General features: G+C 38.6%; 1 protein-coding gene across 1 annotated transcript; it reads right to left on the reverse strand.

Annotated features, from left to right (window-relative positions):
* Positions 1–283: 283 nt before the first annotated feature.
* LOC129721219 (thymosin beta) lies at positions 284–1,133 on the reverse strand. Its single transcript, XM_055673528.1, has one exon. The coding sequence runs from the start codon at positions 1,001–1,003 to the stop codon at positions 611–613; it is 393 nt and encodes a 130-aa protein (XP_055529503.1). The 5' UTR covers positions 1,004–1,133; the 3' UTR covers positions 284–610.
* Between the last annotated feature and the right edge of the window lie 16,692 nt (positions 1,134–17,825).

Below are 17,825 nucleotides of genomic sequence, written 5' to 3' on the forward strand. Positions count from 1 at the left end.
CAAGGCTCGGAGATAATTAATGCAGCACCTGTGAAAATGCTACCTCGTGTTAGTTACTTCTAAATAGTTCCGCTTCAATTGCAGAAGTACCAAAACGGAGTCCACACAGTTTCCTGGTCATTGTAAGGGGTTTTTGCTTCGAGTGCAATAAGACTCACCTATATCAAACCGGCTAATCCAAAGTGGATTGCAAAAAAACAGCCAACTCCTAGAATTCTATCTACCAACAGCACAAGGGAAAATCTTCAATGTACTAGGTAATAAAATAGACGAGTTTTTTTTGTATATTTCATACATTATGGATATTTATTGAATTCGATTGGATAAATTGCGTTGTTTAAAACAATATATAATAATAATACGTTCATTGTTACTGATGCGATGAAACATGGTTGTTAAATAGTACTTTTATTTAATGTAAATTTTTCCAAAATGCTCCGACAAAACAGAATCGCAAAAAACTCACGGTCTTAGTGTTGGATGAGTGTACGTCTTATGATAGTATAGAGTTCAATATTCATTCGGTTTCCCGTATACATACACATTGCCACCAATGTGCGTTACAGTTGACTGCCAAAGTTCAACAGTTTTATTACTTTCACCAATAAATTTAAGCCTTTTTCTCCTCTTCAATGATTTCTTTTGTTGGTAACGGATTTTTCTCGCAGGTTTCTGTATGTTTTAACTTCGATGTGTCGAACGATTCAATGCGTGAAATCAAATCCTTCTGCCCTTTTTCCTGTAGTATTACTTCTTTATCGGGCAAGCAGTTCTTTTCACACGTTTCTGCGTGTTTCAATTTGGAAGCATCGAATGATTCAATACCGGCGAAAAGGCTCTGCTGAGTTTTTTCCGTCTGGACATCTTCTGCAGTTGGAAGTATTATTTTTTCTTGAGTATCGGCTTTTGACAAGTTTTCTGGTTTGAAACTTTCCAATTGGGATTTCAGATCGAGGCCAACTTTCTTGTAGTCCTTAACTGTTACAGCAGCTGTGTTATCCATGATGCGAAAAAATTGTTCTGTTAGGTTTAGGGAGGGGCAAAAACGTGAATCACACGAGCACCTGCAACTCACAACTTATAAACCAGGTGTATACACGAGTACACAACAGCTTCGAATGAAAGCTGCAGTCGCAGCAGAGCCTTCGGTTCAGAGGATTGGTCGATCTTCGGTAGATCGATCTTTTCCACCTCGATTTTCGATTATTCAAATCGATTATTCAGTCTTGAAAAAAGAGAAAAGATCGTTTATTTTTCGATTTGATTTTTCGATCTTTCGAAAATTTTAATTTCTTCTAGCGTCCAACATTTTTTTCGGATTCAATTTTTAATAACTTTCAGTAATCGTGTACAGTTTGCAATGCTGTCTTATCGGCTATTGATTGGTTGCATGCGATCATGACGTCATCATGACTCCAGAGTTGTTTCCAGCAGAATTGGTATAGAACTCTCTTAACTTGTACAGTAGAAGTTCGATAACTCCAACATGTTTACATTGCACTTATCAAATGTATAGACACTATATATATAGACCTGCGAAGTGAATGACAGCAACACTGGAATCGCTGGCTTTCTATATTGTTGTTATTTAATTGATACGAATTTTTCATTATGTTCATTTTGGCTCGCTCGTTTGACAGTTGTTTTGGCTCGTTCCGATTCAGTTCAGTTAAATATAAATATATATATATATATATATATATATATATATATATATATATATATATATATATATATATATATATATATATATATAAATTTATATATATATATATATATATATATATATATATATATATATATATATATATATATATATATATATATATATATATATATATATATATATATATATATATATATATATATATATATATATATATATATATATATATATATATATATATATATATATATATATATATGATAGCGGAAGGATCACTCTAACCTTCTGAACAAAAACCACGCTTGGGAGAGTTACTAAAGCTACACCATTATCAAAATGAAAAGACGCTCCGGAAAAACGATGAAAGCAGATAGGACCTTTTGAAATGTTTAGCGAGATATAGTGTCTATAATCAAATGCCGTTCGAGAGGGCGGCCACCCTTGACACATGCCAATATTTTGAAGAGGGTTCATCCAAAGTTGTCTGGGCAAAGGCAATGAACAAAACTGCAAAAGTTCATCGAGATTCAATAATTTTGACTATCGGTTGCATTTAGAAACCTCTCGCGATAACTTTCACTCTAACGTCAAACATGACATTGAAATTAAATTTGGCGGATTCCGGCGCAAAAACTGCAAAGCTGTTCCAGTTACCGGTCTTGCAGTAAAAGCGATATAGTTATAGGTCTTGCAGTTACCATTTTCTTGTGTAGATTTGAGAAAAGCAACCCAATACCAAACAGTAATTGTTGATGGTATTTCAGATAATTTTAAGCAATTTCTGGAAAGTTATGAATATTATTTTGGTGTTGTGAGTGATATTGAGTATATCCAGTAGAGTGACCCAAAAAAAACTCTAAGTTACACAAAGAAAGATAATGTTATTTATAGTATTTTTGTAGAACATTTTGACTTTATAGAAAATTGTCCAAAATCATTTTTAACACTTTTTACAATTCTGTTCGATTCCCACATTTTTTGTTTTTGTAGGATTTTTTTTTTAAATATTTTGCATGGTTTAGTTCAGCATCGCATCATGTTATTTGAATCATAGAGCTCATTAAAAATCGCAAATAAGTAAGTTTTGTCCTTAATTTTTAGATAAAACCACAGACAGACGTCCAAGCAAGAACAAAATTGATCGAAAATTCCGTGTAAATTTTCAAAGAGAATTGCGTTACAAATCACTTGTATACTAGCGCCACATGGTGAACTTATCGCTACAATACATTTTCTTTCGCTGGTGTATGAGGCTGGCGTCACTGGTAGCGCTATCTGGTTACGAATTGCTACTACAAAAATCTTTACACAAGTTTGGAACTCAGCTTGGACGTCTGTCTGCGATAAAGCCCTCCAAAACAAATATAAAAAAGATTTCGGTCAACAACTGAAACTAGATTTTAATATGTGAAGGAATTTTTTCAAATATGTCAAATACCTGTTTTATTTTGGGAAATAAAAAAATAACAATGTTAAGAGAAAATGCATTTCTGGATGGCTGATAACTTGATAGCAAATTTCTTTATTCCACTAGCTCACCTCGTTTCGACCTGGAAGTAACCAAACTACTGTCAAAACCCTTCTTTATTCGTTCGATTTTTACCTGGCGTGCTGCCCGAAGCGCACTGTAAAATTTGTTAGCTTCGTACGTGCTGAGTTCGTAAACAATTATCTTGCATCTCTTTCTTACTTACGTCGTAAATCGCGATGTCGTTACTTTATTCCTCGGCAGATTTGCCCCGCCGCAGTGGAATAAAGAAATTCGCTGTTAGCAGGAGGTTCAAAATTCGGAAAAATCTGTGAGAACAGTTAGTACGAAGATTGTGATTTTTAGTGGATTGATCACCTATCTTTCTATATTATAATATGCAGATTTGAATATTCTGAAGCTGAACTAAACCATGTCAAATATTCAAAAATAACCCTACAAAATAAAAAAAAACCGGAAAAATGTGGGAATCGAACAGAATTCACTTCACTTGGCATGTCGGTCAGTGTGAAAACATTTTCTTTATCCAAAAAAAACGATCCTCTGGCTGCAATTTTTCGGATGGATCGGAGGCTCGGCTGGGGATCGATCTTTTTCTGAAGATCGCACAATCCTATACACTGAAAAAACTGCGCACGCTCCATCCAAGTGTTTCATCAATTGGATATTAAAATGACTCCGCATTGTTATTAGAAGAATTTTTTTTATCGAATTCAATCATTTTTCACTTTCGTTTCAAGTTGTCGCACACATCAACTTACATCCATGAGCCGCACTTCTTTTACGTATGATTCCAACATCCCTCTAAGTGAATTACCATGAATCTGCCCCACTGTTTCATCACAGTGATTATCATGTGCGAAACACTTTCAGTTGATTTGTTTTGTTTTTATATGTCACATGAAGTGCCGTTTGTGCTAAAAAGTAGAAAAATGGCGAAAGATGAGAGGTCAGCAGGTGTCATACGGCTTAGAAGTTCGACGATTTTCCGGACTACATCTGTATGTTTTTGCAAGGTAAGTGATTTATGTCACGTAAAAGAATCGAATTCTAATTTTATTTCGTTCTTCCAGCACAAGATCACAAAGATTTTGATGAAAGCATCTTTACGCTAGAGGCAAGTATTTGTTTACTAATTAATATTAAATTCAATTAATTAAATTCTTTGTTTGCTTTACAGGCTATATTTGGCAATTAATTATTATATTAAAAATTAAATTTTAAATTTTATAAATAAAGTAAAGGTTATGTAATATGCAATACTTCCATGTAAAACTATTTTCATTTTAAAATCGAAGAAAAACCATTCGAAACTCGGTTAACATTCAATTGAGATTCAAAATCCAGACACTTTATGTCTATATGTCATAACACGAGCATTGAAAGTGTTTTCCTTTTGAAAATGAGGTGTTGCACGATAAATAATTCTAAAGTGTTTCGCATATGAATTCTATATGTTTTGACCAGTAGGGCGAAATCAAGTGCAAAACACTTTATAGTGTCGTGTCGATTTCTTTTAGTGTATATTTCGGTTTATTGAGGGTGTATATAAATCGGACGTAGCACCCAGGGATGCCAGCTGTTTTTGAAAAATGTCTGCAACTGCTCGAAAAACTGGACAAATCTGCTTGAAATTTATCCATGACTCGAAAAAATTTCGTTCGCTCAGACAAAAGTCTGCAAAAATCTGCCAACGTTTTCAGAAAGTCTGCGCAAATATAAGGAGACTCTGACAAACATCTGCAAAAAATATGGACAATCTGCAAATATCTGGAAATCAATAAAAATCAGCACACGGACTCTAAAAATTTGCGTTTTGTAGATAAATCTGGTATCCCTAGTAATATCTGAATGAAATTGAATTTATGAAAGGGTGTACCCGAAAAAAAATTACATCAATAAAACCTTAAAAGTTGCTGTAATTGGGTTGTTTAGCTATATCAGTTTTCATATCATCTGAAAGATCTGCATTTTCTGAGTAAACCGTGATTTAAAAAATCACAGGAGGGTTGTGTGTAAAGCCACGACCGCAAGGTTGAAGTAGAATACTTTTACACAGAGCAATTCTCGCTGAAACCAGGCCACTAGTGACACGAGGTGTTTGAAAATTGATTTTTTTATTTTAGTTCGATTAAACGCAGTAAAAAATTAATAACTGTACATAAATTTGTTCCATTTGGTGGACCCCTTGTTCGCCAAGGGGTGAACAAATATTTAGAAAAGTGAAAATCGAATATTTTTATCGAGCTATATTTCAAATATTTGTCCCAAAACCCTCTACAAATAGCATTTCATTATACAGAAAACATCTAGGGCTTTCATGTGGAGTATTCAAAAGTTTGACCGCCATCTTGGATTCGCCGCCATTTTGAATTTCATCATTGAAACGCGTTTTTGAACAGGTTTGCAACCACCGATTTTAATTCTGAGACAACCATTGGAAAGCTGAGGAAAAATCCTACAAGATACATTTGAAAAATCAGGCTTGAAAAATGCGTTGCGGCACCAACTTTGAAGGCCCATATCTTTGATCAAAAAATATCACCACCGCGAAATTTTCAGAGTAGTTTCGAAATTTTGTCAAAAATACTTGTGATTTTTTTCAGATTTTTCAGTGCCCCAGAACATAGATTTTCAACATATTGTTTTAAATAGTTACTATTAAAAAAATATTTTTTTCTTCAAAAAAAATATTTTCGTAAACTACAACTCAGGATGCATCTGCTGTGAAAATTTCATCAAATTCGATGCAATATTTTTAAAGCTATGTCTGTTTAAAAACAATATTGACCTAAATTTCAAATGACAATAACAACTTGTAAATTTACTCAAATTCTATAAAAATTGGAAAATCAACTTCCCTAGTGAAACTCTTGAAGTTTTTAATACTTATTTGAAAAAAATAGACATCGCGATTTTTAGTGATCCGTTTCTCGAATTCTGACCCCCCATTCAAATGAAATGTAACGCGAAAAATGGCTTTTTCCACAATCCCCCATCCTCTCGTAAGTATTTATTCACATAATTCTCATTAAACTATGTTGGGATACAATATCCAGATACCCGGGTATCCGACTATCCGAAAATCCGGATATCCTGTCGGATGATATCCGGATATCCGATTGATCCGGATTTTGGATATTTGTCCGATATCCGATATCCGAGGTCGGATATCCGGATATTTTAATCCGGATAGTCCCAGCACTATTTCCGGATTGCAATCTTCATGCTGCCCCAACACGGGGGGAATAATGGCTGTCTGGCGACACACGCTGAGAAAAACCGCGTTGCTCCTGAGACGTGGTGACCAACCACAGGGCTAGTGCTGCTACTAAGGAAGGACGACTGCTGTTGTCGCTGTCTAGAGCTATTATGAGCGGCTCCGGCTGAAACAGGCTCTTATATGGGCCAAATAGCATGTTTTCAATTGCAAGGTATATGATCCTGTCGACCGTGCTTGGGAAGCAAGCATATAACGACCAATCAGAGGTAGAATTTTTCGTTTTGACAAGGCTTGACTATTTTCAATAGTACAATAGTGTGAATAATAAAATTACAATTATCTTATTTTGGGAAGAATCTTAGAAGATTTTCCAATCTAATGCTGCAAGAACGAAGGAAATACATCGAATATCAACCGATTTATTAGCATTTGAAATTGGACATATTTTTCACTTTTCTTCCGTTTTAGATTTTCATTTCACATCCCTATGTAGCCGAACTTCCTAAGAGAAGTATTCTACTTAAAAAAAATTCTATCGTTGTCCTTCGCTTTTTAAATCAAGATTTAAAACTGCTCGAAATCGCTACAATGACAGTTCGCCCATATACCAACTGTCATTGTAGCGATTTGGAGCGAACTTTAATTCTTCATTTAAAAATCGAAGGATAATGATATAGTTTTAAAAAATCACGCTTTGCTCAGAAAATTACACTCTTTCAGATGATATATAAAAATCGTAAATCCGTGAATAGCTGAACAACCCAATTGTACATAGTTATCCCATAGCTAACTACGTTTTTCATTGTAAATACGTCAATTTTACATTAAATATCACTGTCCAGAACAATGAAAAACATTGTTTTTGTCCTTTTTACCATGAAAAAGGGGTGTTGTTATGTATCTTAACAGCATTTTTTCAGGCATTTTTCCCATACATTTAGAAGTCATCGACAATGTTTTTCATGGGAAAAACATTGTCGGTGGTAGATGCAACAACGAAAAACGTTGTTAAAACATGGTAATGACAAAAAAAGTTTGCAAACTTACAATAAAAACACATTCTGTGCTGAACACGCATCAGTATCGGACGTGTGATCGGTGATCGCTCCGATAGAATATAAAACAAAAGACGTGTGAACATGTGTTGGCATCGTTTGCCTGGTCGAGTGAAATAAATCCGGGTTCAAGGTCGCGCCTTTGTGCAACTGTTTCACATCGTGACTACCAGCTGGTGCGTAAGCCGTTTTGGCTGCTGGCTGAATTGTGCTACAGCAGTGGACGAGACACAAAAGAGGAAAAAGAAGAAGCCATTAGTTGACAGTAAGTTGTATCGCTGTGTGGAATGATCTCACACCTGGCTCGCTGCTGGTGGCTGTTTGGTGCTGCTGTATTGGTGCTGCTGGCTGTAACGGCTGCAACTTCGAACGATCGGACAACCAACCTTACTGGAAGGGAGAAGTAAAAAGGTACGTGCTCTTGTCGGCGCTAGTGCGCTAGACTTAGCGGGATGGATGTAGATCCCTCGCCTCCCGCGCCACCATCCCCGAACCCCTCTGACCCTGACCCTTCTGTTACCCCCTCCCCTGTTCATTCTTCAGTCCCCCCTCGCCCCAGGCTTTACCCAGACGGAGCCCAGGGCAGCTATACTGTCTATTTTCGGCCAAAGGCGGGACCGAAATCGAAACAGTTGAACCTCTTGCAGATTTCTAAAGACCTGACGAAGGAGTACAAGGGCGTGACCGAAATTTCCAAGGTCCGGCCTAACAAGCTCCGTGTCGTGGTCAGTAACCTGAAAGAGACCAACGATATAGCTTGCTCTGAGCTCTTCACACGCGAGTATCGCGTTTACATACCCGCACGAGACGTGGAGATCGACGGTGTCATAACCGATTCGAGTCTGTCCATCGAGTGTATACTGGCAAGTGCCAAAGGGTGCTTTAAAAACAAAACCTGTCCCGATGTAAAGGTGCTCGACTGCAAGCAATTGCGGTCAGCATCGATCATCGGTGGCAAAACAGTATACACCCCGTCAGACTCGTTTCGAGTTACGTTCGCCGGGTCAGCGCTACCAAGCCACGTCTCGATCGACCGGGTTCGTCTCCCTGTGCGATTATATGTGCCTCGCGTCATGAACTGCCTGAATTGTAAGCAGTTAGGCCACACCGCCGCCTACTGCTACAATAAGGCACGTTGTGGCAACTGTGGGCAGAATCATGCGGATGATTCCTGCAGTAAAAATGCTGAAAAATGCATTCACTGTGGGGAGAGTCAGCATGAGCTCTCGACATGTGCGGTGTACATGCAGCGCAGGGATAAAATAAAGAGGTCTCTCAAAGAGCGTTCGAAGCGTTCGTACGCTGAGATGCTGAAGAAGACCGTTACCACTTCTCCCATTACATCAAACCCTTATGATCTGTTGTCCTCTGATGAAACCGATTCTGACGATTCACCAGCGGGAACATCTTACGCCAATCCTGGGGAGTCTAGAAAGAGGAAAAATATTTCCTCTCCTAAACTTCCCAGAAAAGGTCCTAAGATTTCTCAAAGTGAAATGAAAGTTACAAGCAAACCAAACAGTGCTGCGGAAAAACCGAAGCAAACTCCTCCTGGGCTTGCAAATTTAACGTCCCAGAAGGAGTTCTCAGCACTGCCAGGAACATCTAAAACCCCAGTTGTTCCTTTTGCACATCCAGTTGATGAAACAAACTCTGGATTAGTGAAATTTTCTGACATTGTGGACTGGATTTTTGAAACTTTCAATGTACCCGATCCAATTAAAATTTTTCTTACAGCATTCCTCCCAACAGTTAGATCATTTTTGAAGCAGTTGACTGCCCAATGGCCCCTCCTTGCAGCGATTGTATCCTTCGATGCCTAATTCAACTGCGTATATGTAGGATTCTATCTCTGTCTTACAGTGGAATTGTAGAAGTATTTTACCAAATATTGATTCGTTTAAAGTTTTGATAAATAAAAACAAATGCGATGCATTTTCCCTTTGTGAAACTTGGCTTACTTCAAATATTGATCTCAACTTCCATGATTTTAATATTATTCGCCTTGATCGAGACACCCCATATGAAGGAGTACTTTTAGGGATTAAAAAGTGCTATTCTTTCTATCGTATTAACCTCCCCTCGATTCCAGGCATCGAAGTTGTCGCATGTCAAATGACAATACAAGGTAAAGAGCTTTGTATTGCCTCAATATATATTCCTCCCAGAGCACAGGTTGGGCAACGGCTGCTCTTTGATTTAATAGAACTTCTTCCCTCGCCACGTTTGATTTTGGGAGACTTCAACTCTCATGGCGTGGCTTGGGGTTCCCCATACAATGATAACCGCTCCTCTTTAATCTATAACCTTTGCGATGACTTCGACATGACTATTTTAAACAACGGCGAAATGACACGTATCCCGAAACCTCCAGCGCGCCCAAGCGCTTTGGATCTATCCTTATGTTCGACGTCGCTACGGTTGGATTGCACATGGAAGGTAATCCTCGATCCTCACGGTAGCGACCATTTGCCTATTCTTATTTCAATTAATAACGGGTCAACTCGCATGCGACTAGTTGACATTCCGTATGACCTCACACGGAATGTCGATTGGAAGTTATACGAGGAAATGATTTCAAAAGCAGTCGAGTCGATTCAACATCATCCACCACTTGAAGAATACAACCTCCTCGCGGGCTTGATTCTCGACGCCGCGTTGCAAGCCCAAACGAAGAAATATCCCGGCGTAACGATCAAAGAACGGCCTCCCACTCCGTGGTGGGACCAAGAGTGCTCCGATGTCTACACGCAAGATCCGACGCGTTTTTGGCCTGCCAGAAGGGAGGTATACCTGGCGACTATTTACGGTATTCGGAGCTTGATACCAAGCTTAAAAGTTTGGCTAAAGCAAAGAAACGCGGATATTGGCGTCGGTTCGTGAACGAGACGTCGAGGGAGACATCGATGAGCACTCTTTGGAACACAGCCCGAAGAATGCGGAATCGCGTAACGGTCAACGAAAGCGAGGAGTCTTGAAGTCGGTGGATATTTGATTTTGCCAGGAAAGTATGTCCAGACTCTGCTCCTGAGCAAAACATTGTTCGCGATGCGTCTCCGGGCCACGACGCGATAGAATCACCTTTTACGATGGCAGAATTTTCAGTTGCCCTCCTGTCCTGTAACAATAACGCGCCTGGGTTAGATAGAATCAAATTCAACTTGTTGAAGAATCTACCCGGCAATGCCAAGAGGCACTTGTTGAACTTGTTCAATAAGTTCCTGGAGCAAAACATTGTACCGCAGGATTGGAGGCAAGTGAAGGTGATCGCCATCCAAAAACCAGGGAAACCAGCTTCTGATCACAACTCTTATAGGCCGATTGCAATGCTATCCTGTATCCGGAAATTGATGGAAAAAATGATACTCCGTCGTTTAGACCATTGGGTCGAATCAAATGGTCTACTATCAGATACTCAATTTGGCTTCCGCCGTGCCAAAGGGACGAATGATTGTCTTGCGCTGCTTTCAACAGATATTCAGCTGGCGTATGCTCGCAAAGAACAAATGGCGTCTGCGTTCTTGGACATTAAGGGGGCTTTTGATTCCGTTTCTATTGACATTCTTTCGGGCAAACTTCACCGACAAGGATTTTCTCCAATTTTAAACAATTTTTTGCACAATTTGTTGTCCGAAAAGCACATGCATTTTACGCACGGCGATTTGGCAACTTTTCGCATTAGCTACATGGGTCTTCCCCAGGGCTCATGTTTAAGCCCCCTTCTTTACAACTTTTATGTAAATGACATCGACGAATGTCTGGCAAATTCATGCACGATAACACAACTTGCAGACGACAGTGTAATCTCTGTTACAGGAGCCAAAGCTGCCGATTTGCAAGGACCATTGCAAGATACCTTGGACAATTTGTCTGCTTGGGCTTTACAGCTAGGTATCGAATTCTCTCCGGAGAAGACTGAGATAGTAGTTTTTTCTAGGAAGCATGAACCTGCTCAGCTTCAAACACAATTAATGGGTAAAACGATTTCTCAGGTTTTGGTACACAAATATCTTGGTATCTGGTTCGACTCTAAAGGCACCTGGGGTTGTCACGTGAGGTATCTGATGAAAAAATGTCAACAAAGAGTGAATTTTCTTCGTACAATAACCGGACAATGGTGGGGAGCCCATCCAGGAGACCTTATAAGGCTTTACCAAACAACGATATTGTCTGTTATTGAATACGGATGTTTCTGCTTCCGCTCCGCAGCAAACACACATTTGATCAAACTGGAGCGAATACAATATCGTTGTTTGCGTATCGCCTTAGGTTGCATGCAGTCGACCCATACGATGGGTTTGGAGGTCTTGGCTGGAGTACTACCATTGAAAAACCGTTTCTGGAGCCTATCTTCTCGCATTCTTATCAAATGTGAGGTCTTGAACCGTCCTGTGATTGAAAATTTTGAAAGGTTAATCGAACTTAATTCTCAAACCCGTTTTATGACATTGTATTTCAATCACATGTCTCAAAATATTAACCCTTCTTCGAATATTCCGAATCGTGTCAACTTATCAAATACTTCTGATTCTACTGTGTTTTTCGATACATCCATGATAGAAGAAACTCGTGGAATCCCGGATCATTTACGCGTGCAGCAGATCCCCAAATTTTTTTCCAATAAATATCGAAACATCAACTGCAACAATATGTTCTACACTGACGGATCACTTCTTGATGGGTCCACTGGCTTCGGTATTTTCAATAACAATTCAACCGTCTCCCATAAGCTCGATAATCCTGCTTCTGTTTACGTCGCAGAATTGGCTGCAATTAAGTACACCCTAGGGATTATCGAAAAAATGCCCACGGACCATTATTTCATCTTTACGGACAGTCTCAGTTCCATTGAGGCTCTCCGATCGATGAAAGATGTTAAGCACTTTCCGTATTTCCTGGGGAAAATACGGGAACATCTGAGTGCTTTATCCGAAAAATCGTTTCAGATTACCTTAGCGTGGGTCCCTTCTCACTGCTCGATACCGGGCAATGAGAAAGCGGACTCTTTGGCTAAGGTGGGCGCAACAAACGGTGATATTTATGAAAGACCAATTGCCTTCAATGAATTTTCTCATTTGTACGTCAGAATACGATCATCAGTTGGCAAAATGCTTGGACCAGAGGGGAATTGGGAAGGTGGTTACATTCCATAATCCCCAAAGTATCGACGAACCCGTGGTTCAAGGGGTTGGATGTAGGTCGGGATTTCATTTGCGTGATGTCCCGGTGCCTGTGGTGAGGGTTATCACGACATAGAGCATGTGGTTTGGTCATGCCCTGTACACCGTGACGCCAGGTCTAAATTAATAGCTTCCCTGCAGGCCGAAAGTAGGCAGTCGGCTGTTCCTGTTCGTGATGTCTTGGCGAGCCGTGACCTATCCTACATGTCCCTTATATACGTTTTCCTGAAATCCATCCACGCCCCAGTTTAATCCTATTTCCTTCCGCCTACATCCAACCAAACGACAAGAACACGTTAAGACCCCGGATCCGGAAACAGCAACTAGACCCGCACGATACTCTCAGGTCCCGAGGGAGACAATTCAATATGCCAGTCCGTAATATCTTGGCCCAGCAGCGGAACATATTCAATATGCTACTTACCTATGGCGATGGAAAACCATCAAACAACAAATCAGTGCTTTTAATGCAAAACATTCTAGCTTTAAGTTAGATTTAGTTTCAGCTCGTAGTCGGCAGCGAGGATAAAAAATTTGCTTTTAGTTATTAAGATACTTTAGAAAGTAAGCTACCAGATATAATTGGCGCCGTTAAACATTAAATTGTATTTGTGCCGTGTCAAATAAATTATAGATGAAGAAAAAAAAATACAATAAAAACACCATGTTTTTTATGGTTACAATATGAAACATATACTTTCCCAGCTGGACCGAGGTACGATGCTGGCTTAACAAGCCAGTCGTCGTATGTTCGAGTCTCGGCTCGGGAGAGACTGTTAGTGTCAGTACACTCAGAATAAAATAAACTTTTTTCATATACTTCTTATCCTATTATTTTAAATATACAGTGGGTTTTGAATTTTATGCTGCCAATAGAACTAACTCGAAAATGTGGCAATTACCGTTTTCATAAGTAGAATGTTATAGGATTCAATGATTATCTCTATAGCACAATATTCATAAATATTTTAATGAAATGTATTAGTGCAATCCAAATTCGCAAAAATAAATCAATCATAATAATTATTCATCAATTATATTAGTTTTAAATCAACTCGTTGGCTTAATCTGCATCTAAATGTAAATATATAATTCATGCAGAAAAATTCATGACATCAATGTGAAAATCATCATGAGTTCTTGCAATTGACACAGGAACTTTAACCGCATGTGTAACACCTATGGATAGTATATTACCATGGGCGCAACTAAGAAAAATTTCTAGGGGGGCTAGTTTTCATGTATGTCATTTTAATAAAGAGAAAAAAGAGTTTGTATAAGTAGAAACAAATCACTTAGGGATAGAATCTCCGAAGATGTACTTGAACACACCGTCAACGCCAAGCTCTTTCAGCAACACTGATTCGTTTTTGAGGAGAGCCAGATTTGGTAAACCGCTGGGCAGTGTTTTTTAACAGTTCACCCGTACTAGTTAGATTAAAATAGAGCCCAGTGTGGTTCAAGGCATAAGACAGACATTAAGAACGGTGATGATCGGACATGACCACTTCGATACAAAAAACTACAAAACCCTGATATAACAGGTAGTCCTCTACGGAAGTCCTTTTGGTATTTTCGAACAGAAGGTGCCTATCGGCGAACAGAAGGTGACTATCTACGGTGGAGCACAAGCGGACGACGGATAATGGCGACAGCGCATGAACCATGAGCTACAAGCGCTGCTTGGAGAGAACCCCATTGCACACCTGGCGAAAGACAACAGGTTGCGGTGGGCCGGTCACATCGTGAGAATGCCGGACGACAACCCTGTGAAATCACTTCTCTTCAGCAACCCTACCGGCACAAGAAATTAAAGGGCGCAGCGTGCATGATGGCTCGACCAGATCGAAAGAGAATTGCGAGTGATGAGACGTCTGGGGAACGGGTGAAACACAGCCCAAAACCAAGTAAAATGGCGACTTCTTGATACATCACGAGTTATTACAGCTCTCGTCTGACTGGTAAGGTGAGTAAGAGAGCAAGGGTTGAGAATCGATTCTGGGTGCAGAGCTAGTTCTTAGCCAATGAATGACGACATCTCAATTTGTGTTGATTTTGATGCTCTGATAAGTAATATGGAATGTAGATATATTGAATACAATAATTCTCTGGAAAATTCTAGGGGGGGCTAAACACTTTTTAGGGGGGGGGGGGCTTCAGAATGGAGAAATGAAAATATATAAAAATGCAGTTTTGTCTGTCTGTCTGATCCATATAACTCCTTCATCTAGCTCTTAACTCAATAACAAATCAAGCAAATGGAACCAAATTGGGCAAGTGGAGGTTTTTTCGCTGTTTCAGCGCTCGAATGCAGAAATATCCTTGAACCGATTGTTAGCGATTGGTAATGAAGAAGTTCCAGTTGACATTTTGATTGATTCCGCTTCCGCAATAGTTCTGCCACTTAAAATCGACGAAAGAGAGACTCAAGCAAAAATTGCGATTATAATCCATTGCAGTCATCATCATACTACCCTCAATTATATGAGTTTGAAATTGAGTATTTATTAGACAGATCACAGAAATTTACATCTAATCATTAGTTGTTTCATACCAGCAGGTCATAACACAAAGAATGTAACAACCTTCGCCTTCAATCAAACTAAACAAAACGGATGAACATTGAAAAATAATAATAAATAACTAATTTGTTAGTAATTTCCCTGAACAGTCAAGAACTAAGATGTCAACGGCATTCCGTTCCGCTCGTAATCCACATGTGCCTTCCGTGGGACTTGCTTTCCAGCTGTCGTTGTGAGCCACGAAACAAAGCAAACTTCATTGACAACTAGTATAACCAAAACAAACACACTAATAATCCAATATTTTTTACAATCTTCGGTTGCTGTATGTGGCGTTGAGAAGATTTCCGTTACTGATGTTGTAGGTTCTGGTGTTGTGGTTTCTGGTCGTGGCGTTGTGGCATTGATGCTACTACGAACATTGACAGAGTAAAATGAATAACAGCTGCCAATTTTGATCAGGATTTGATCGTCTGATTCATGGTACTTGCATACTGCATTTTCCATGCAACGAATGAATTTAGCTGACCAACTACTCCCGCTGTCGTTATGCTCATCGAAGGTTCTTGGAATGAAAATCTTTTTACTTCCGTCTCTGATCTTGTTGCTATACAGGTTGTCCTTGCTGCATTTTGTAAAATCATCACGTCCCATTTGTCTGCTGTGCTGTGCACTCTCTAATTTCCCATATATTCCCGTGAAGACAGACAGGGAACACCCCCTCTTGTGGTGAAAAAGGTAACTAAACTCATTGCACAGTGGTACAGTAAGGCAATTTAGGCGGACATAAGCTTTTCGTTGCGATTTTGGTTTGCGATTTAAAGCCATAGTTTTTGTAAAAAGTTGTTTCTTATACAAAGTCCTCTATTTATGTTCGAATGAAAATTAGGATGGTCCTAAAATCAACGAAATAAAAACAAACTAACTTGGTTTTATTTGCATAAATAATTGTAAACCAACTAATTCTAAGCCTTTTCGCTCTATTTTTCAATTTAAATTTAAAAACAAAGTTTTCTTCGGTAACTTTAATCAAAAATACGCTAATTTTGACGAAAAAACATTGTCGATATATTGTACAGATGGACTCTTCACTATTTCTATTTTAAAAATAGGCCCTTTTGATATATTGATGTTTCCGTTTAGGGCAAATATAAATAATTTTTTTTTGTATCATATGAAAGAACAAATATTGTATAAATATTGCGAAGAAATACCGAAATTTGCTTAAAATTAGTTGATCTACAACTGTGCCGATGAATGTATACATTTATTTCTGCAAATAAAAAAGTTAGTATTTTTATTTAGTCGATTCCAGGACCACTCTAATTTTCATTTGCACATAAAAAATAGACTAAATATAAGAAACAAGTTCTTAGAAAAAATTTTACTCTAAAACCACAAAATCGCATCGAAAAACTCATGTCCGCCTTCATTGCCTTACTGTACCACTGTGCATTGTTGTTGAATTTCTGTGAGCGTGTGACCGACATTTTCACACACGAAACTGAATTTACTCAATTTTAGATTTAGATTTAGTAAATGGTAAACTAATCCCAAGTTGCTATATACGTGGTTCCCTGTGTAACTTCACTAGCTCAGATCCATCACGGGAAGCAACTACGAAATGTGCGGCCGTCAAGCTCAAGCTCAATGATCAGGCCACGAAGTGTACAATTAAATGAAGGTTTCAATTACTCGTGGAGAAGATAAAAAGAGAAACCGCACAATGGTTGTCAATAGTCGTATATGGTTGTTGTGTAACTTTTAGCTTAGATGACACTTGAATGTTCTATCAATTTAACAATTTAAGTATGGATACATATAATGTTGTAATCGGTTTAAAAGCTTTATTATATTATATATAAAAGATGTTCAACAAAACAAACATAATTAGTGATAACAACTGTTATGCAAAAACTATTATTTAATGTTTAGTTTTCTTCGCTTTGAAAGTTTTTTTTTGTTTTTTTTATCCATCCGAATTTTTTGCTTTCGAGTTCTAATCTTCGTATTAATCACTTGCAGCTTTGCTTTAACCAGCATATTTATGTATTTACTAGCTGACCCGGCAAACTTCGTCCCGCCTATTTTTGTGTTTAATTTAATAATTTTCAACATTCCAAATTCATTGATTTCTTGCGATTTGTTTATATCGTTTGAAATTATTGGTCGTAGTATTCGGCTGTTTTCCAGAAGTTGCCATCTTACAATTCAAAATGGTGTCTGAGGTCAATTTTTAGCTCCATGCATCATTCTGGTTAAAGAAACACTCATATTGGGTGGTATTTGGTCACTTTGACTATTTTCCAGAAACCGGAAGTCACCACCCTGGATTTTAAAATGGCATTTGGAGACAATTTCTAGCCCCTGAGCGTCATTCTGGTTTAAGAAACACCAATAATAGGTGTTATTTAGTCATTTTCGGCTGTTTTCCAGAAACCGGGAGTCACCATCTTAGAATTCAAAATGGTGTCTGTGGTCGATTCTAGCTCCTGCGTATCATTCCGGTATCGAAGCATCTCACATTGGATGGAAATCGGCCGGTTGAAGAAATACCCATATTGGGTGGTATTTGGTCATTTTCGGCAGTTTCCCATTCACCGGAGGTCGTCATCTTACAATTCATAATGTTGTCTGAGGTCGATTTGTAGCTTCAGTGCATCATAACAATCCCGGAAATACCCGTAATG

This window comes from Wyeomyia smithii, chromosome 2 (assembly GCF_029784165.1).
Source record: "Wyeomyia smithii strain HCP4-BCI-WySm-NY-G18 chromosome 2, ASM2978416v1, whole genome shotgun sequence".
Taxonomy (NCBI): domain Eukaryota; kingdom Metazoa; phylum Arthropoda; class Insecta; order Diptera; family Culicidae; genus Wyeomyia; species Wyeomyia smithii.

Bases quoted from the DNA above. Each gene is read 5' to 3' on its own strand.
- LOC129721219 (XM_055673528.1), bottom strand. From the start codon at position 1,003: ATGGATAACACAGCTGCTGTAACAGTTAAGGACTACAAGAAAGTTGGC.